We start from the raw sequence: 23,778 nt of genomic DNA on the forward strand, positions 1-23,778 counted from the left end.
CACCGACCCACTGACATTTTAGAGAGCTGGGGCTTCCCCTTGGGCCTCAGCCTCTACCAACTGCTCAACAGAGCGATCCCCTTCTTCCATTTAAGTATGGAGTTAGGATATCTCCTGAACAAATAACATAAGGAGATTTCCTCCGTTAGTTCATATTTATGATGTAATACAATGTGTGTAACAAATAAGGACATTAAGCAGTTGTACTTATCAAAGAAAAGACGCAAATTCACAAGTCAAAATATACTTCAAAAAATTTGCTCTGATACCACTAAAACATGTCACACTTTAACCCTCTGTAAGGCATAACATGATCCCGTAGAATACCCAATGAACTACCAAACTTCACCTACCAATAACTCATTAAGTACCCTACAAGGGATTTTAAAACCATTTTCTTACTTTTTGGAAGTGGTGAGCATTTTCTTACATTTAATAGAAGTTTAAAAACTAGTTCAAATTTTTGTCCATTTTATTTTTATGCAAATTTTAGAAAAATTTAGGCAGAATGTCGTTAGTATATTAAGAAAACAGTTCTTCAAAAACCTGTAAAAATACTTCCAATAATTCTTTTTCATCAACTCACTACTACCTCAACACAGCTCACCATCATTTCTCAAACTCCAAAATTCAAATCAATAATTCACAACTCAATTGTCATCAAAATAGTACTCAATATTTCCATTCATTTTTCATTAAAGTAAAAACAAATTACATTTATCAACCACTTTACATTAGCAAATCCAAAATAATATTATTACAAAATCTATACAACTGCTCATGACCAGTTTATGCATGTACATACATTTACATACATCAAACTAAATATTACAATCAGGGTATAAAATATACCCGACAAAACTTCAGGGATTTGGCTCTAAGATCCTCAGTAGCTCACTCTGCTGCTCCTCTAGTCTCTATATCTGCGACAGCAATAACAGCCATCGCTGAGTACTATGACTCAGTGGTGCACAACATACTAAATAACATTTATGCATAATTTAAATCACATTACTGAAAATGAAAGATAGATACAAAACATGATTTATAAACTTTTAGTTCAAACAATTTCATTTAGGAAGTCTCAAATCATTTTCATAAAAACACATAGTTATATCATGCCATTCGAAACATATTCATCTCAATAGTTGGAGGCTTATGAGAAATCACAAGGCTAGCTAGCTCAAATATATGGGTACCCATTCAAATTTCTTCTTCTACTGGCACACACCTCAACACTTCAGCCAGAGAAGGAATCAAAATTCGAAACTAATTTCTCCCACTAGTCATGCTAGTGAGACATTCAAATATATGGTTATGACACTGTGGTTTCAAAACTATCTTATCAATTTATCAAACATTTACTGACAATCAAATCACATATCATCAAATTTCCAACAATTTAGATCAAAAGCATAATGTACATTTCAATCATTATTTTGCAATATAAATAAACCACAAATCATTTCATGCACTTTACAAAGGAATTTTAAAGAATGTTTATATTGTGCACAAACCTTATACGAGTCGTCTCTTGGCCTTGACTCGATGCTTCGAGTTCTTTCCCGGTATTCTTTTCCACTGAAACACACAGTGTTTCAGTACCATAAATTATCATAAGTCTAAAAAAAATTTCAAATCTAACTTTAATATGCTTAATTTGACGTTCTTTGAAATTTATATTTCGGGGTCACTATTCACGACACTATTCAAGTCAATTTGTTGACTTTCTAATGCTTAATAGGTATGGGAATTCTAATTTCACCCACATACCACATTTTGGATACCTAACTTTTTGGTTTTGGTTGTTTTCCTCAAATCTTAAGTCTCTTAGGTGAAATTCTAAAATTTCTGATTTGGTGCCTTGTTTTGCACTATTCCATTGGTCATGTTTCTGTGGTAATTTGGCTAAGTTTTCTTCATAGAAGTTGTTCCTTATTGTCTTAACTTTATTTCCCTTTTTGAATCACTCCATTTGGAGTTTTGTAGCCTAAGTTATAGCCATTTGAACATGGCTGGCCGGATTTGGTGTTACCCAAAATTTTGGATAAATTCTGGATTTTGGCAATTTTTGTGGTTGACTGCAAGTGGATTTTAAGATAGGTTATGGTCAAAATTTGAGTTTGTTTTCTTCATGAAAGTTGTAGGGCTATGTATCAGCTTTCTACTGGTAAACATTCAGGTCATTTGGACCTTCCTAGACCAATTTATGGTCATTTACGTAACTACTATTTATTTGGTCATTTTAGTACAAGTCAGTTTGCTAATTCCAGATTTAACCTAATTGTTCACTAAGTTATGGTTACTTTCTGGGCATGATTCCTGAATGAAAAATGGTCCATTTTGTGTCTAGTTTCATTCTCAATTGACCTCACACCAATTGGGTTGGTAAATTTTTAGTTTTGATCCCTGAAAAGGACCTAGGTCAAGCTGTCTGCAGATTGACCCTCACCAATCTGAATTTAAACTTGTTTCCAATAATTCATACTTACCACAAATGGTCACAATTGACCATTTCTCCACTCAAATAAGGTCAATAACATCATTTGGCTAATTCTAAAATTTTTCTTCAATTTTCACATGCTCAAAACCCTAGTTACACATAAAGCTCAATTTAATGCAATTTAAAGTGTGTATTCATGTTCCACACACCTAATTCACCTCAAATAATCATTCAAAACCATCAAACTCATTCATATCAAACCCTAACCCTAGCTGGATGAATTTCATGTTTGTCCCTCAACAATTGTTTTGTTATGATTTTAAGTTACTTTCTAAGTTAATTAAACTAAGGACATAGAAATTTAACAAAAGAATTCAAATTTACATACTAACCTTTGTTTGATTTTCCAATCACTAATTTTCTTCTTTTTTTCTTCTTTCTTGCTTCTTCAATCTCCTCTTCTAGTTGCCCAAACAAAGCTTAATCATAATTTAGTGGAATTTTTGGGGATTTATAGGGTTGATTCAAGCTTTGAAAGCTTGAATTTCATGGCTATGGAGGAAACTAAGGAGAAAAGAGAGAGAGAGGAGAGATGGACGTTTTTTTCGAAGAAGAAGAATGAAATTTTTTTTCTTTTTATTTTTTTCTTTTAATTGTTAGGATTTATCCCAAATTTCAATTTTTAAATATTAGATTTATTGCATCATGCTTATGTGATGCATGATGCAAATAAACTTTTTCTTTTCTTTCTTTTTTTTTCATTTATTTTTCCATTAGTGCTTTAATTTAATTCTTGATCCCGAAATTTTCTTTTCTCCAATTTTATTGGATAGTTAGGTCAGGTGTCAGGTCTAGGGGTGAATTGACCAAATTGCCCCTCGCTGGTTCAATCGGGTTTACAAATAATTCAATATTTCCTCCGGATCCCTAACCTAATTATTTGACCTGCTTAACAATTCTTTTCTGTGATTTTCTCTTTTCCACTGTGTTTGCAATAGTCTTAAGGACCGCAGCGTCACATTTTAAGGTTCGAAATTTGAGTTTAGACTGACCTCGCAGTCATTCCCGAGAAGGTCACCCATCACTATGACTCCCGGCTCATTTAACTTCTTGTGTTCTGTTTTTCTTATTTATACTTAACTACTTGACAATTACTAATTATTTGTGTTCAGGGCTTCTCTAGGTGTCTTAGATGTGGTTCTAATTCTCTTACTTGTCTGGACTGACACTAGTCACTGAAATAGTAAAATATACCATGCTATGCCACTAGTGGTGTTACAATAAATTGGTTTACAATCGAGGATACTTCACACAAGGCATGACTTATCCAGAAAAATTGCATTCATGTTTGTTCCCAAGGTATTTATATGAGATTTAAATAAGATGGAATGGTGAGTCTCATGTCATATAACAAACATGATAGGCACTTATACATGATAAGTAGGCCAAACCAGTGACGCATATGACAAGCACATGGAGTTTACTCTTGTCAATGCATTGTCATATATCATATCAGTGCATATAATCTTTAGACATGAGATAACACAGTTATTTTATATATAGGTGGTTTGAGTTTAATACTATTTTCATACTTGTACTGTGTATGGGTATATGGGTATGTGTTGGCTCCTACTAGTTATATATGGAGATAGGTATTGATCAAGATGGAATCTGTTACCCTAAGTAAATAGGGATAAAATCCTATGTTCATTTAATTATTCTTGATGTTTCAAGTCCTGGTCAGGACAGACAGATTTAGTCAAAAAAGAGTTTCTGACAAGAAAATTTAAGTAATCAAGAACTGGAATTAAAAGAGAACATAATATTCATAGCAAATGGGGTTTGACATAAACCATGACTCCAGCTCGAATTTAGATTTTGTAACAGAGAGATTCTAGTGTATGGTAACATATGATTAAAAGTTCATTTAAGGTATTCCTTGTTACTGATTGGGTGGCCATGGCACGCTATGCTAGGTGTCAACCATGGTCTATGAGATGCCTAAAATGATTTAGAGAAATCATTTATGGTAAGAAAGAGTTCTGATAATATTAAGAGTTAATATCATATCTCATTGCCAATTAGTGATGAGCCTAGTGAGTCACACACATACACAAGATAATCACCAAGTAAAATGTGATTTAATTGATTAATCAAAGAGTTTAATTGATTAATTAAATAGGTTTGGTTTGCAATAAGATTGCAAAGTCCCTAGCATGACTTAAAACCAAATCTAGGTTATTGGATGTATAGTATAAGTTAAATTTATATTTAAAGTATTTAAATATGAATTTAATTGTGAGAAATTAATTAATTAATTTATATTTGATATAAATTGATTTGAAGAGGAGAAATAATGATTTTGGGTTGAGAACTCAAAATTACAACATAAGGGTAATTTGGTCATTTCATATAATGACATGTGGCACCATGAGATGGTGACACATGGCACCACATTAGCTTGCCATTTGTCTTCCCATCATGTAAGATGATCAAAGTCAAGATTAAGTCTAGCTTTGACACTTAGCTTAATGTGATTAGGTCAATTAAAAATAAGATGCAATGTAGAGGTGACATGTGGCATAGGGTTTAAGTGATGACCTAATTATAAAAGGGAAAAGAAAAGAAAAAACACTCACTCTTGTTCTCTCTTATGTGTGGCAGCACCTCTTCCTTCCTCTCATCTCTTCATCTTTTCTCATCAATTCAAAGAGAATCACTCCATTCCCTTTGAATTAAAATTGGTAAAAATTATTTTTAGTGTCCTATACATACATACAACCTCTCTAAAGGTAAGAACCCAATTTATAATTGGTTGGCAAAGGCTTGAGAAGCAAATTGGGGGCTGCCCATTGGTGATCTTGGTGTGGACAAACTAGAGGGACAACACTTGGGGTCCTAGGTGCTTCCTAAAGGTACCAATCACATCCATAGTGCATCAAAGAGGTTAGTGCTCTAACTCCTTTTTAAACTAGGGTTTAAATGAATTAATTTTGTTAATTCACAATCTTGAATGGCAAACATAGATCCTAATATATATTAAAAGTATTTTAATATGCAATTGAGCATTGAAATTAATTAGGCACATAAGAGATGTGGCATGATGCATGTAACCCTAGAAGAAAAATTTTTGAAATTCAATGTTCTAATGAACTAATCAACATGCTTCCGCTCCTTCAAGTGGTGGTGGAGTGATAGTGGTGGTAGTGGTGGAGTGATAATGGTAGCAATGGTGTTGATGGTGATGGAGCAGTGATGTGGTGGCATTGGCGACAGTGGTGACTTGCCAAGTTTGTATTTACATAACAAAAAAATACCAAATTTGCAAAATTAATAATATATAGTAATAAATAATTTTTAAAACTAAAAAATATTAAATAATTTCAACCACTGCCACTCCACCACTTCCACTATCACTCCACTATCACCACCACCACCACCACCACCACCACTACCCCCACCACTCCACCACCACCATCACCTTATAACCACCACCTCCACCAACACCTTATCACACCACCACCTCCACCACCACTACCACCAACACCCTATCACCACCCCCACTGCTCCATCGCCGCCACCACTCCACCACCACCACCACCACCACTCCAACATCACCACTCCACCACCACCACCACCATCACCACCACCCCTACCACCGCCACCATTACACCACTGCTATCAATTTTAAAATCAAATTTAATATGTTATTTACTTTAATATCATGACTTATTATTGTGAAAATTAATATCAATTTTAATAAAAATTTATATTTCAATTTTATATAATATACCTTTACTTAAAATAGTATAACATACCATATTATATAACTTATAGCATATAACTCCACCACCACCACCACTACTATACTTTAATACATAGATTTATTATTTTAAAAATTAATATAAAATTGAATATGCTAATTACTTAACTTTAAATTTCAAATTTATATAAAAGTAATTTTTTTTACAAACATAATATTAACATTTAATTAAAAAAATTACATAATAAAATGCATAATTGGGAGGAGCATTCGAATTTATGTGTATTGATTCGATCTGAATTGAACACAGGTTTTTTTTTAGAAACCAAATTGATCCATATTGATTCAAAAAAAAATTGCCTTTACTGCCAACATTTAGTTAGTGTGGAGCCATGCATATTCAATACAAAGGGGCTATTAATTCCATTACATATTTCCAATGACAATGTTGGACATATCTCTTTGAACAATAAAGATCTTTGAGCTGTCAAAAGTAATTGTCATCTCCAATTTTCAATGGCATGCTCATCCCTTTCCCATGCCTATCATTCAAGTATCACCCTAAAACATGTCTACCACCCTAAAACACATCTGATTCACATATCTATCTGTAGTTGTTAGATGACAAATAAGTATCATACCCTCCTCTCTGAAATCTTTATCTTATCAACCAAAGCAATAATGTCAGATACATTTGAGGTTCATATAACTGAGGATGTAATCAAATTCAAATCCATGGTAAGTGAAACCTTCATCTATCATCTGTTATGTATGATCACGTACCTCTTTCAAATCTAAGTTCTTTTGTGTTTGTGTTCTTCCAAGTTAATCCCGTCAAGGTTTTTAAGAGAAAGAATGGACCAATTTCAAGCAACATTTCGTTTGTGCACACCATCAAATGAAACCTGGGAAGTGCTAGTCAAAGCAAGGCTAGGAGTATCTATAATTGACAATGGATTATCAGAATTCATGGATTGCCACAAAGTAGGACTGAACTACAAATTGATCTTCACTTTCAATCCTCCATATGAATTTAAAGTGGTTATACTCAATTCTAGTGGTAGAGAGATTTATTACCCTAAGAGGATGCAAGAGCAGAACATAGGGCTAACCAATGTTTATCAAAATACAATGCATGCAAATCTAGGTACAGGTGAGAAATTTCAATTTTTTTCTTACAAAATTATATGCTATTCATAAGAATGAATTGTTACACAATTTTTTAATTATGTGTAATACCATGTAGATGTTCATGAGAATGAATTGTTACACAATTGTTTAAATTATTTGTACTACTGTGTAGACATTTGGTGTCATAGAACCGTGTCAATCCTTGTCAATGGTCATTTAAATTTTTTTGCAAGAATTACAATTGGAAATATAAAGTGGGATGCTTTACTATCATTTGTAGTACATTAATTTTCTATATACACAATTTCAACTGGATTTTTTTTTTATTACTTTTAATGGTGTCAACTTTATTTTGAAAGGCTATCCCTGCACTTGAAGCTGTGCAATTTATTAGACAACACAGAACCACAATCACTGTGCGTAAGCTGCCTAAACCTGGACGAAGATTAGATCATCCCATGCCATTTAAACTTGGGTATGTTTGTGCAGAGGAGATGTCCAGACGTGGACAGAAGCCAAAACTAAGAGCAAGAATTGCAAATGGATGGGTTCGGTTTGTTAGATTCTATGGACTAGAGAAAGGCGATGAGTGCACCTTCATCCAATCAATTATGGACAGATCAAGCTTCTCCATTTCTGTCATTCGCATGGGTCATCATATTTAAATTGTTACTACCTTCAACTTTTAATGGTTCATTGATGGATGTTATTTTAAACTTGCATTGATATCCACTGCCAATGGTTTTTTTTAGGTTATTTTTGAGCACTTTAAACGTGTTATTTTGTTAACAACAATGAAATATCCTTTTTAATTTTTTTTGATATGCTAGCTTTCTATTAATGAAATATGATAGATTCAATTTTTATGTTAATGAAGTATTATTGTTAAGGAAATGAACTGAGTATTTGAGACCATGGCTATGATTATAATCTAGAAATGTAATCTCAACCTAACAAGAAAAATGATCTAACATTAGTTATAATAAATTATATAATATGCTACATCTTGCTTACATAAGAAGCAGAAGCAGACTAAAATTAGCTAACTAATTTTGATAAGCTATAATCGCAACTCTGGCTATTTCATAAGACAAGTTATAATAAAATTTTAAAAAATTGCTATTACATTGATGATACTATTCTAATTTCTTAACCAGTTCCATTGTAAAGCTTAGTAGTGTAATAGGTTCCTTAATGCCTAATACTATGATGGCTTGGTATAGTTCCACTGACAATCGGATTAATTGCAGCATCAGTAGCATTGCCTTGTGTTTGGCTGCCCGGTGTTTGGCTATTATGCGGCCCAACCTTTACATGCAAAAGTACACAAGTTACATGAAATATCTAAAAAAAAATTGAAATAAATAACATTAGAACTAATTTAAAAAAAAAAATACCTGCTCAGCAATATTCAAGTTAATATTATTTCTTGGTCGACCTCTACGCCTGCCCCTTCCACTGTTTCTATTCCTACCAGAATTCGCTCATTGAGTGATCTCCCTTACTGATCTGTGCCTGTTTATTCGTGGTCGTCCACGACTAGGAGTCACATATGGATTAAGAATAACTCTTTCATTTTCTTCGTTTTCATCAACATTGTTAGTGTCAATAGTAGCCTGTGCATTACTGGTAGGAGCAATCATTCCATTACTCCAGCTTAATAAATCTTGCTTCAATTCAGCCAACCGTTGTTTCACAAATCTGATCTTATTGTCATCGTAAGCCAAATCTGTTGCTTCTTGAAATAACCTCTCCATCTCCCTGTATTTCTCAAACTCCTTTGTCATATGTGGGTAACTTCCGTAAAAAAACTTTTTACTATGGACACGGTTAACATCTTTTCTCCATCGCCTAAACAAATATCATTCATTGATGAACTTTATGTCTTTGAGTGACATCAACCTCATGATATGGCAGCACAGTATTCCTTTTGATTCGAATTTCTTGCAATTGCAGCTGAAATATTGGCCATTTTCCCTGTACTCTACATCATAAACAAACTCCTTATGATACTAGTTGTTGATTATGGATTTCTCCACAATTTTATGTCTCTCAATTCCTGGCTCAGTATCTACTTCACGCCTTCCCTCTTTAGTTGGCTGAATGACATGGCAATACCACATTCATTTAATCTTCTCTTGAACTAGCTTGAATATTGAATTAGTAAATGCCTTTTGAAACTGTTGTTCCCATTCAAAAATAGATATGCAATTTACAACAATGTTTTTTTATTTAAAATAAGCATAGAACTCCTTTTCAATCTTGTCACACATAGCAATCTCATACTGTTCCACAAATTGCTTTAGTGTGCTCATTAAGTTAACTTACCCATCAAAATAGGCATGCATATTTTACTCCTTTGAGTCGAAACCATTCCAGCCCAAAATGTGTGATTGAGATAAATTGGAACCCAATACTCCCTATCAACATATAGTTTGGAAAGCCATTCATTTCTTTCCAATCCATGCTTCACGATAAACTCATTCCAATTTCTCTCAAACATTTCGATGGTTAAGCTACCATATATTATAGCTTTAAACTCAAGGCATGCACTGTCATAATGAATAACACCCTTAAACTTCTCAGGTACATTGCATAATATATGCCCCAAGCAAAATCTGTGTCTAGTATTAGGCATTACCTCCCTAATGGCTTTCCTCATGCTCTCACATTGATTTGTAAGAATAAAATTAGGATGAACATCTCCCATTACTTCAAGCCACGTCATGAACAACCACTTAAAAGTGTTTACATTTTCATGTAAGATCAAGGCGCATCCTAATAAAATAGATTGCCCATGATGATTTACTCCAACAATGGTGGCAAATGGCAACTTGTATCGATTAACAAGGTAAGTAGTGTCAAAACTGACAACATCATTGAATTCCTCATAAGCAACTCGACTACGAGGATGAACCCATAGAACATTTGAAAGCCTGGAATCATCATCAAGATCAAATGAATAGAAAAACTCAGGATCGTTTCGTTGCATTCTCACAAACAACTTACGTATAGCCTCAACATAACCATCACCAAGTCATAGCCTCCTTTTTCGCTCAATGAACTTTCGACAATCCTTTGACAAACAACTTAAATTTTCTGGTCCACCTACTTGAACTTCAAGCAACCTAATGCTTTTTGCGGGTCTTATGCCAGCTATATCATTTGCCTTCAATCTCCTTTTTATATCCATATTTAGTGACGTATGAGCAACCATCAATCTAAACATAGAAGGTTCCAATTCATGATTGTGACTTGAAATAACTTTTAAAATCTGCCACATTCCATTTTCTCTTAGGATTGCATTAATCTTTGCAGGACAATTTATCCTCTTTGATGATTTCGCAGCAATTGCTTTCCTTCCTTTATCGTAACTAATTGTTTGATATTTACGAGATCCACCCTATATATTTACTGCTGATCTTTTGAAAATGCTAAAACCTTTCAATCTAGCATGTTCTTTATAGAAGTTGAACATAGTGCTGATACAAGGGAATAACATCCCTGTCAGAGGACCCTCTTCAATAGCATCAGTGCTTGCTACTGCTCCAATGCCTCCTTTGTTCATATCTTGATCACAAGCTGATTCATCTTCCTCCACATCTTCAGTGAACAAACTATCATCTTCACTAAAATCAAATATCTCATCAAAAAGTTGCCTACGGTATGACCTTCCCTCATTTAACCCCGCCATCATAAAATTGAAAAAACAGAGAGAATGAATCAACTTTAAAAGGAAAAACAAAGAATAAAAACACTTTAAGGAAAGCAAAAATAGAGAATGAATTAGCCTTTTTCTCTGCAATCTAATCCATTATGCTAGCTCCTCACTACTGCATGTGTTAGTTCACACTAACACATGCATTAATGCAATAGACACGCTCCTCAAATCATCAGTTCTTGAATGGTGTCCATGGCTGCAAGCAATAATAGCTTATTGCATGCACGCTTTCCTTTGCATGAGTCATGAAATGAGCTATCTCACCAACTCCAAGCTTTGAAGCCATTTTTAAGTTGTTTCCTCTTTTTATTTGAAGGGTATAACAGTAAAATTAAATGCATTAGTACCATTTGAGCTAGCTCAAATTGAGCTATTTAGTAGTGCTCTAAAAACAATACCGATACTCAAAAGAACAAGAGAAAAAGTAGAAGTTGTATTTCCCATTATATTGGTGCTCCAGGCTAGGGCCTAGACCTCTTGCTTATAAGCCAGAAACAAGGGACCAATCAAAGACTCTGTCTCTGAAATCAATAAATATTTGCTTGTTGAAAAAGAAAAAACTGGTGCATGTTTGGTATTGACGATAACATTAATAATTGAATGATATTGATTATTGAATGTAACGTCATGAAATATAATTTTATTTTGATTATATTTCATTATGTTTGATTACATCCTATTTATCAAAGTGTTAAGCTTCTTGCGCTTGCTCAGTGATATAACATTTTGTTGGAGACCATTTTTGAAAATTTTAACTAATTCATTTATTTTACAAAAATATTTTTCTGAAAAATAATATTTATATTTTTTAACGTTAGAGTACTAAAAAAAATAATTAAAAGAAATATTTTCCTGGATAAAAAGAAAATTAAGTTATTTTTAAGGAAAATTGCTTCCTAAATACTCATACATACATACACACATAATATAAACATATACCATTAATTTAACATTATAACTAAATAATAAAAAATATTTTCATGAAAAATATTTTCTAAAAAATTATATAAATTATTTTCTGTGAAACAAACGAAAAATTAAGTTAAATTATTTTTTAGATAATATTAATGTCTCTTAAATTAAAAAGTATTTTCATTATATAAAAGTATATTAAAGATATATAAAATTCAATGTTATCTTATGAAAACCAAAGAAATATAAATAAAAATATTTTAGAGGGTATTTATCTAAAAGTTTTAACTTTTAAATTAAGCCATTTTTAATACATTTTAAAAGGAATAATGTAATTACTTTCTAAACTCAGAAAGTTGATGTATTTTCTCACATTATTATTATTATTATTATTATTATTATTATTATTATTATTATTATTAGCTTGGATTAATTCTCTCATCTTTCTTGTTTCTAATACATTCACGCAACTGGTCAGAATCGCGATATAAAACATTCTCTTCATGAAAGTAGAACTTGCCCTCAGTTGCAAATTGAAGGTAGATTCTTACATTTAGAAAAATGACCCAGCCCACTGGTGAGCACTGACATGCAAGTCATTCATTCCTATTGGTACAACTTGCCACATACTTTTCATTTTTCTTTTCCTTTCCTTTTTCTTTTTCATACTTTGTCTACTGTATATTTCTAAAAAAGATACTTGGTGTAATTAAATTTATACTTCTTTAACACTTTATTTGAATGGAGGAACATTAAATGGGAAGACAAAAAGAAAAAAAAAATTATATTCTTATTTGAGAGGTTTATGAAGTGAGAAACGAAAAAAAATAAGGAAGGGTATATTCTTTCAAGGATTTTCTTATTTAGACCATAGATTCAAGATAAAAAAAAAAAAAATTTATGGTGAATAGATTTCACATGCTTATGCTTTAAATTTATGATGGATCGAGTCTAAGCAAATATCATTTAATAAGCTATTGAAGCTTACTTTGCAGTACCAAGTGCCAACTTCTAATAAATGTACCCTTTAAAAAAAAAAGTTCTTAATTATATCAACAATCCCAAACAATCCTTTAATTTGTGAATAGGATTTTCCACGTCGCTTTGCTTAAATTTAAAACAAATTACAAAACCCATGAACGTAGTGGTAATCAGTTGTGAAAAATCATGTTGTGAATCTGAAAGATGCTTTGCTAATTTAAGAAACAGAACAAACTAAAATGCTGCAACATTTTACTGTGTATCTATTTTCCTTTAATTGTACAAATTATAGATATAAAACAAGACAAATACCAAGAACCTCTGTTGGGCATACTGACAGAAGCTATATAAGCTTACAAATATTTGATTGAAAAATGAAAGACAAGAATCTAAAATTAGTTAATATATGTTCCATCATAGCTCTAGTTTTAGCTAAAACATCTGCTTACAAGTAACCTTCCCAAAGTGTCTGGAAAATGAGATATTTTGCCATCTCTTGTAGTAATCAGACACAAGAACGTAGTTGGGGGAATATACTAAAATGGAAAATTGTTATCTTCTAAATATGTTTGTTTATCTTTATGCATAGTGTTATAATATAATTCAAAATCATTTGCGAGATATTTTTCTTAATTTAAGTGAGAGAAATATTATTGACTATTATTAAGATTAGAATTGAGGAAATTAACACTATAAATAAAAATATAAAAAGAGAAAATGTAAACTGATCGTTGCAACCTACAAAAAGAGAGAGTTATGTCCTATTTTAAAAGGGTGAAGCACGTAAAATATTATTTATGTTTTGTATGTATGCTCTATTTTTTTGTGGGTTTCACATTTGTGTAATCACAATAAGATAGATTTGATTGTATCAGATAGCTGTTGCTGAACCAGACCTCAAAATTCAACTCAAGTCGACTAGAAGAATCCAATTCATTTCCAGAAAGATACGAAGCTGCTACACTTGAACTACAGTCTAAATTTCTAAAGGGCACATGATTCATCTGTCAAAACAGGATGTTTGATCTGCATACAATTATAAGATGTATTTTGTCCATTCCAAGTGATATAAAACAATTGCAGCGCAGAGAATTATCTTATGGTGGGATCAGTCTCTAATGATTCAGTATTCATTTATCAGGAAAGATTATTCTGTATAATTTTTGCATGCTTACAGCTACAGTACACAAATTCTTGTAATTTGCAGTACGCCTTTCAACAAACGATCATGATTAAGATACAATTTGCACTGCAAGTTGCAACCAAAGACGGGCTCATTAGCATCCCAAGAACAAGTTAAAGAAATAAATAATAAATCAGTTCGCCTCCTCCAAGACCAAATTTTAACTGCAGGCAAATGCAATCGCATCTAGATGATGGACAGATCTGGAAGTTAGCAGTTGTACTCTGTAAAAGTACATTCAACACTGGGTTAGCATTGTTATCCCACATTGGTTTGGGATAAGATGTTTGTGCTACATATAAAATTTAGCAAATCTCCTTTCCTTGAGTTAGTTTTTAGTTTAGAGTTAGACTCGATCCATTTTATTTACAGACTATTATAGCTTACCTACTTCAATATTGAACCACCTGTAATGTGTTTATCTACAAATTTCACGCTGCACATATTCATGCGGCATGAAGAGAGAGTGTGTTGTCCTATATTAGTTTGAGATAAAGTGTTTCTGCTATATATAAGGTTTGAGCAAACTTCATCCCTCTGAATTAGCTTGGAATGTACAAAATGAATCAATGAGTGATATAAGATCACTTGGTTATATATATATATATATACACACAATTGGCTCTGACTGGTACTCGAATTTAAAATCTCACAGCATAGAAACAACTTCAACCACTAAGCTACAACTCATTGGCAGCCCAAAACTATAATGACTTTCAGAGAAGTGACAATTAAGGAAGAGCATGAGGTGAATTTTATGCATCCTCACCAAGAGTGAAGGTTTGATTCAAGATCATCTGTCCACCGTCATTATTTCCTGAAAAGAGGTAACAATTATGAGTGTTTGGAAAGGGAGGAAAAAAGCCTCAGTAGAAAAAGCAGGTCATCTTGTGAAGAAGAAAACTGTTCCCATTTAGCACAAGCCCTTGTGATTTTTCACAATTAAATTACAATAAAAATATCCAAACTCTCAGAATACTGTTGGGCGTAACCTTTGCAGAAAGGTAGGGCAACTAGTTATTCACATTTTTCTCTTTTATGCCACTTTTCAAGTAAATTTCATCAGTGCTTTAGTCTCATTATTATTTTTCAATATGATTTAACAAGAGAAGTCTCCCAACAATTCAGGCACAACCCAAATGTTTAGGCCAGATGCAACTTCACTATGAATTTATTCGGGTACAGTCTCCATTTAATCAGAACTCTTTAGGTATAATTATTGGCAATGTTACATAATAACCAAACTTCCAAATGGCTGCACCTGATTTGTGACAGGAAGACAGATATCATCTAACTAATTCATAGAGCAGAAGAAAACAACATAAGCAATAAATTATCAAGCTTACATTGATTATGAATGAGTACAAAATCAAGAAGAAATTTTACTATGTATAATACATGTGTTCATACTTACATTACATATATCAAGTTAAAAATGCTAATTAATACTGAGTAATAAAGAATTTCACACGTCTCAAGAAACTCTGGAAGAATTCCCCATATTCCTCAAGACTTGAATAGTCATTGGATAATACTTTGCAAGTTCTCAAGTCAGGGAATTGATTAAATTAATAGTAAATATAAACAACTTGAGTACTTTATCCAGTGCAACTAATGAGCAGAAAAGCAAGCTAAACCGAGGAAATCAAAAGCAGAAAAATCAATATGGCAACTAAGAGTCTATGTATTCATAACTCTCTTGCTGAAATGGCCTTTAATTCAATCACCCAACACCATTCTAATTGGACAGGTCAATTGTGTCATAAAACCGTTAACATATTTTCACTCCAAAAATAGCTAATAAAAGCTAAATTAGTATTGGCTGATGAAGCTTTTTGTATGGCTTTAGTCTAATCGGAATAGCATCTAACATCCCATTAACACAAGGTGAAGACATACAAAGGATAAGCATCAACAGGACAACCTGGTGGACTGTACCAAACAAGAGACAGAACAAGGTGGTATGACAGCTTTACTAAAGCAAAATCATACGTGCTGCCACAGTTTTGGCCAACATAGACATGAATTAAAGGGCTCTAGAAATCCCATTTTGATTATAAAAAAAAAAAAAGTGAGAGAGAGAGAGACCTTAGTGCAACAACTTTTTTTTCCTCCTATTCTGGTCCACAAGAAATGCTACACCTTCTCTTTTGAACAAGCTAAAGATCATAGACACTCGTTTATAAGAAATGAGAATCACACACCCAATGCGTTACAAGGCTTGAAACATCGTAACTTTCAAATGGGTATTGAATATTTCAATTAGCAATCAAAAATTAAGGTCCCAACAACCAGATGATTGCATATCAACATGGAAAACAAGCACAAAATTTGATGATATAATATAAGAGAAGTGAAGAGACCTGGTCTGTCGTGAAAGAGATTAGAAAAAGGCTGCATGGATTGAATAAAGCGATCTCCAACCAAAGAAGAGAGGAGTCTTGGTTGCAGAGAGGAGGCACCCACCATTTTCTTCGCTCATCTTCAAACGCATTCTCCTTCTTTCTTGCCATCTGTTCTCCCCCTCGGTTAACGACTGTTGGGCTATTTTCCATCAGCCCAATTGCAGCCCAGATTCCTGACCCAACTGACTTCTTACCAACTTTTTTTTGTTTACGTTGTAAAAAATTTTTAATACACGTCATACAAAATCAGTAATTCGACAATATTATATATGCAAAATTATATAATACCAAATTAATACTATCAGATATAGCTATTTTTCTTTGCCTTTAAGTAGTAGAAAGTGAAAAAACCTCGAGTTCAAATCTCACCATCTACCTACCTCTTGTTAGATAGCTTATCAGTTATTATCTAATCTATTAGGCTTCCATTGGATAAAAAGATATTCCCATTACTATTAATCAAATAAGATTAACCATAATACGCATGCAAATTACCCGTCCAATTCCCAATTTTGCATATGAAAATTTCATTATACAAATTAATGTAGGCATATGGCACATAACCAAGAGAGGCTTAATTTGCCCCCAAGAAATTAAAGCCTAGGAAGCCCAATGAGCCGATATTAATTAAAAAATAATTATTTATTGCTTCTAAAAACATAAATAGAATAATTATAAAGAAGAGTAAAAGTTTAAAAATAAATAAAATAAAATAATTCAATAAAATTGTTATAATAAAATAAAACTTAATATTTAATCATATTTTTCAATATATATATATATATATATATATATATATATATATGTATGTAAAGATTCATCTCATTTCACTATCAAAAGTGAAAAATATATGTTTTAATGTAAATTCTTAGGTTTCTACAATTATTTTGATTTATTTTTAAGAAGAATATAATAAAGTTTTTACTTGATTTTATAAAAAATTAATTTTAAGTCTTTACAAGTTCTTTATAATCAGTATTTTCACATTTCTTTTAAATAATAAAGCTTTTATATAATTCGTATTTATTTATACCGTGAATCTAGAATTTTTTTTTAAGTCAATATATTTACATAAAATATTTATATTAAAAATAAAGTTTTGAAATTAATTATTAAATATTAAGATTTTAATATGAAAAAATTAATAAGACAAAATTGAGCTAAACTAATCAATATTTTTATGTGGAGAAATAGTTCATAGATTCAAATAAGTCACACACACATATATATATATATATATATATATATATATATAAAGCTGGTTGGCTTAGGCTTTTGATGAACATTATTGCATGATAATATATAAGTTGACCCACAAAAGAATGATGATACTTGTTTCTTTTTAAGATGAAAACATGATGACACTTTTGACCCATCCTATTATTTTGCTTATAGGGATAATGTGGATCGAACAATGTGGTCGGACAACATATATATATATATATATATATATATATATATATATATATATATATATCATGCTCAAAAATACTTACATATATATTCCTTCAATTCTCTCATGATCAAGAAACCTTTTTTCTTCACATTTTGTCCCTAATAAAACTCACTGCCAGCCCTTATATGTCGCGCGCAAGACAAGCGGAAGCCTCCGAAAGTGAAACCTCTATAAGAATCAGTTGGCATTTGGCTAAGAATTCAAAGGATTTTTTTTTTTTTTTTTTTTTGCAAATTAATTAAAAAGTAAATTACCGAGTTACAATTTTTTTTTCTTGGGATAAAAATTATTTGTAATTTCAATTTGAATTTGTATTTAGATCATGGAGTTTTCAAAGTGAAAATTAAAAAAAAAAAGAAAAAAAAAGAAAGAAAGAAAGAAAGAAATTTTTGTTTATTATTATTATTATTATTGTAGGGCACCAAGGCCGGCCCGTTGTTCTGCAAACAATGCGGTCGTCCTCGTTTTCTGGTGATGATCCCAAATAAATAGACAAATTTCGGAATCGGAGGCAGTGGAGACACTTTTGGGCCTGACTGGGTCATTCTTACAGTCCTGTGGAGCCATTTTTAAGTTTAATTATATTATATTTATTAATAACACTAAAAAATAATATTTAAAAAAATAAAACTTATATATTTAAAAACAGGTATATATATATATATATAGATCAAAATTAGTCCCCACTGGTTGGTCCTGCATGAAAAGGATTGGCCATAACATGACATGTTAATGTGTCTTGATTGCATGTGAGTCTTTTCATTTCGATCTATCCTTTATAATTTGTACAAACAAGACAGAAGCTAATTTTTTTTTTTTGGTTGATTATATAGAGAAGACAAATTTATGAGATATCACTACAAACAGAATTTTACTTGCATTACTTGAAAAAAGAAACTTCCACATATATATTCTTTCAATTCTTTTAATAAAGTTATGATTACCCAACAAATATATTATAATTTCTTTTTATAATATATAGTTTTAGTATATACGTATATATAATTAACAGCCAATCTTTACTTACAATTATTTGTTAAAAAAAATTGTGCTGCTTGGACATGATGAATACGTCATCACAAATACGAGAATTCAGAGCAAACTGCAAGCATTCAATGCCATTCAATATTGACACCCCCGAAGAAAAAATAAAATGTACTCATCGCAGTGGGATATTCTGTAATCTAACAGAGCAGACCACCAGCTTCGAGTTGTGTGTTACCTCGTTTAGGCCATCAACCAACTATGACACTTGTGCCCTAATAGATTTTTCATTCTTTAAACTTTATTTTTCACAATTTAAAATATAAAATATATAATAAAATTTATATATTTAATTTAAAAAAAATTAAATTACTAAAAAAATTACAGTGTAACCAATGTAAAGATTTAAATATAATCAAAAACTAATATAAAGATTTAAATTTATTTGATCAATAAACCTTAATTAAACTATTAACTCATCGAATTAATTTCTTCATTGAAATCTTTAAATGGGGTTTAATAACATTGGCGAGTACATTTAATGTGGCCCGTAGGTGAATAATTGCTGAAAAAATGGAGTGCAAGCGCATGCAGGATGCCAACCACCTTATATTTTATAGAGCTGGAATGAACAAAAACTGAAAGAAATTTGTCGTGCCTTTGGTCCACGACTGCTAATTTCCTATAGCTTTGCTCTGCTGAACACAAATCCTTTTTCCAACAAAAGGAATCTGCATTTAATGTTTAACTTATAATTAGTGCAGACCCAATTGTATGCCCAACTTGGATATTTTCTTTGAATTTTCATAAATTTTTATAAACTTTCTGTGGTGATATGTGAAATCAATAATCAATATATATATATATATATATATATATATATATATATATATATATATATATATATATATATATATATATATATATATTGTGACCTTAGAGGGTGGGTAGATGATGTTATTAAATTGTCCATAGTTTAAATACTTAGTGCAGGCCCAGAATTAAGGGGTTCTTTGTCAGCTGTCCATTTGTTTTTTAGGATGCGCAGCATAACCTGATCTTTTCTTTCTTTTCTTTTCTTTTCTATTTTTAATATATCAATAACAATGGTAAAAGGCTAAAAGCTAAAAAATTGGTGTAAATATAAAGACCAAAATTAAAGTTTGTAATTTTTTCTCCCCATTCACTTTGATTTGACATTTACTCAGTAGATTTTGTAAACTTACTGATAAAGCATTGCTAAAACTTTAAAATTATAAATTAATAATTAAATAAGACTATATGATAAATTAGTAATGATTTCTTTGTCAAACTTATACAAGAACCCAATTGAAATTCTAATGTGTATAGAGAGAGAGAGAGAGAGAGAGAGAGAGAGAGAGAGTGAGAGAGAACAAATTAGAAACAGGATTGATAATAATGGTAAATACTAAACAAAAGAGAGTCACGGGTAGCAAAGCTAAAATCCAATGGGAGTGAAACCAATAAGGCAAGACAAGACTAGCTCTAGCACTTAAGCTTTGCACATACCTCAAGGGAATGAAATAAAAATAGAATGGCAATAGCAGAGAAGATTTAGATTGTGTTGAAGATTTTATAGAAGCTCTCCAGCTGCATGAGTTTCCCATCCCCATGAAGCTAACCGTCACTAAACATAGAAATATGATCTAATCATCTTTGGAGCTAAAAGGGGACAAGTGTAACAAAGCTAGGATTTAAAATAAATAATAAATATAAGAAATGATGCATTAATTCTATTGTTTGATTCAGAGCTTGAAAAGCTGGTAGGTGTTTGGGTTAATTTTGCTAAGGGACAAAGGGACCACAGAGCTTATAAGTTCACCCCTTGGACCACAACTGTTTAGGTGCAACAATGAGACTATGAAAGAGGCTTTTAACAAAAGGGCACATGGCCCTAATGGGTTCAGAAAATGACCATTTCCCTATGTTGCATTGCATCTTCTATCATCTTCTATTCTTTTTTTTCCTTTTTTTTAGTTAATTAAATATATTCACTCATATTTTTGTATTATTATTATTATTATTATTATTATTATTTCAATTTTGGACCACTTGATTATGTCCTTTATATGTCCTAGGCATCAGCCTACGTTTCTTTGGTATAATTTGTTCTGTAGAGGATGACAACAGTGGCGTAAAAATCACCCCATCCGAATTTAACTCAATTAGTATATTTGATATTTAAATTTATTTTAAATTCAATTAAAATTTATTATTAATTACTTGTATCCATTTTAAATTTTATAATTATTATTAAAAAATATTAAAATTTATTTAATTTTATATACTTTAATTAATAATTTACATAAAAATATTTTTATTAATAATATATATTTTAAAAATTTAATAATTCTATAAAATATTAAAATTTTATTTATTTAAAATATAATATATAAAAATTTATAGATATTATTATAAGAAAAAATTATATTTTATATTTAATTAATTATTTATATAAACAAATTTAAATAATGGACTTTTAATATTAAAAATCTGAATTATTAATTTTCAAATTCAAATTTGTTCCAAACTCGATTGTATATTACTCGACCTTGTCTTATTAAGATTTGATTAAATTGAGTACCGTAAATATTCGATCCGTTGATATCTCTAACCTAAGAGGAGTAATAATTTAGAGTTTATTTATTATCACAATTTTATAATTTTTTTCCTCCACAAAATTCTTTATAGAAATGTGGATAAGGTTCTGAAATTTTAGGCATAAAGTGTTTTCTTGCAGTCTTCTAAACTCTTGATATGTCACCTATATATTATTACCTTCTATTTCTTTTCATATTTCTATTTCTAAGTGGAGGTTGGAATCAAAATTCCAATGCAATAAATTTTATTATGGAGCAAGAGAAGCAATTAAAGAGGTTTTTAATTTATTCATCTTCTACTTCTTATATTATATTTTTTGGTCCATATGACAAGAGGTAAAATCATTTAGATTTCATTTCAAAGGGTATATTTATTTTGTGAAAAATATTTTTTATGTTTAGGATACTAAGAAAATAGATTAATGAAAATTATTTTCTTGATTAAAAAGAAAATTAAGTCATTTTTAAGAAAAGATGAAGTCCATTTTTAAATTTTAATAATTTTATTAAAACATGAAAATATTTACACATGTATGATATAAATACATGCCATTAGTTTAATATTATAACTAAACAATCAAAAATATTTTCTTCAAAAAAATTTATGTGAAAATATTTTTCATACATAAGTTATTTTTCGTGAAATAAACAAAAATTTAATAATTTATTTTAATTTTAGTATCAAATTGTGTAATTTAAACTATATGATTGTAAATGACAAAGGAACAATATATTAAACTTAATTAGTATATTTGAAATTATATTTTTATAATAGATATTTTAATTATTTCTCACTCAAATAAATTATAATTTTCATTAATTTAATCTATATTCAACATATCTACCCAATGAAACACAAATAAATCCCAAAAATAATTCATTTTAAATGATTATCACTATCCAATCCAACTTTAAAAATAACAATTAATGGCACAAAATATGTTGGCCATAGGACTTTGAGTGGTATAGAATCATATTTAAAAAGAATATATATGATAACAAATTGAAAAGTAAAAAACATAATACATATTAGCTAGATTTTGTCTGGTAAGGGGGTCAAATATATATAAAAATGATAATGAATATGTAGAAAGGTGGAAGGCTACATGTGCTTAAAACTTTTTATTTATTTATTTATTTATTTTATAGCTAGATAGGCCGACCCTATCTTTCAAGAAACATTATCATTATTTCCTTCTAATGCACTCCTAATGATCAGTGCACAAACCGTGACCTAAATATTCCAACTTGAAATCGCAAAGAAAAGAACCCTTTTCATGTGTAATTCAGTAGCATAGATAAAGGCCATCTAATCTTCTTTCTCATGTATACATAAATCATTGGCAATATTTTCAAGTTGTCTGTCAAATTCGATCCCGCCAAAATTCTCATGTCCAAGTAAGGGTAAAATGGCCCACAATCACCAACCCAAATGGGTAAACGCACACCCACTTCATGAATGACAAGTGGCATTTTCCTAATGGTTAAAAAAATAATAATAAAAAAAAACTGTAGTTTCAACTTTGAGCTTGCTAAGGTTGGCTTAGAGCTTAGAGGTCTTTTTAGTTTTTACACAGGAGCGCGAATGCTATGCGCCACTCATCATCAATGAAATCTCAAAATTTTCCCTTCTTTATTTATTATTTTTTTAATATAATTGACTTCCATTAAAATTCTACAGACTGAGAAGTCACATTTTTTAATCATTTCCCTTATTTTTATTTATAATAGTTCGGATAACCAATTAATCTAAGTTAAGATTCATTTATATGACCCGTAAATTTGTGGTACTCATCTATAATATAGTTTATTCACATCATTCACATTATCCTTCCTAACCTTGAGCCTTAGCTACCATAAGCATTGAGTTTTATGGAATCTCAAGTATAAAGGTATTCACCACTTTCTGTTTCTCAATTCTAAGAACTATTAAAGGCTTTAGTTACAGATAGAAAAAGATTTGAGTAACGCCTGATTCCTGACAGGCTCATATGAGTTATTTAGTCCCATCAAGAATTGAAAAGGCTTATCATTGTCTCCAATTTCACTCACATCCTTCTGTACAAGTTGGTAAAGGCTTCAAATAGGCCAATTAGTCCCAAAGTTTCTTTATCTTAGCGAAATAATTTATAATTGACCAATTACCTTGCTGAAAAGACCTGATTTTCTCTTGATATG

General features: G+C 30.9%; 1 protein-coding gene across 1 annotated transcript; it reads right to left on the reverse strand.

Moving 5' to 3' along the window:
• Nucleotides 1-8,821: 8,821 nt before the first annotated feature.
• LOC110658956 (protein FAR-RED IMPAIRED RESPONSE 1-like) lies at nucleotides 8,822-10,329 on the reverse strand. The gene is made up of 2 exons (XM_058149439.1): nucleotides 9,755-10,329; nucleotides 8,822-9,188 (listed from the first exon to the last, which is right to left on the reverse strand). Exons 1-2 carry the CDS (start codon nucleotides 10,327-10,329, stop codon nucleotides 8,822-8,824), a joined length of 942 nt encoding a protein of 313 aa, XP_058005422.1.
• Nucleotides 10,330-23,778: the final 13,449 nt, after the last annotated feature.

Source organism: Hevea brasiliensis, chromosome 7 (assembly GCF_030052815.1).
Source record: "Hevea brasiliensis isolate MT/VB/25A 57/8 chromosome 7, ASM3005281v1, whole genome shotgun sequence".
NCBI classification, from domain to species: domain Eukaryota; kingdom Viridiplantae; phylum Streptophyta; class Magnoliopsida; order Malpighiales; family Euphorbiaceae; genus Hevea; species Hevea brasiliensis.

Coding starts and splice junctions, on each gene's coding strand:
- LOC110658956 (XM_058149439.1), bottom strand. CDS start 10,329: ATGCAACGAAACGATCCTGAGTTTTTCTATTCATTTGATCTTGATGAT. Junction 9,189..9,754: donor AAACTATATGTTGATAGGGA/GTATTGGGTTCC, acceptor ATATTTGTTTAG/GCGATGGAGAAAAGATGTTA.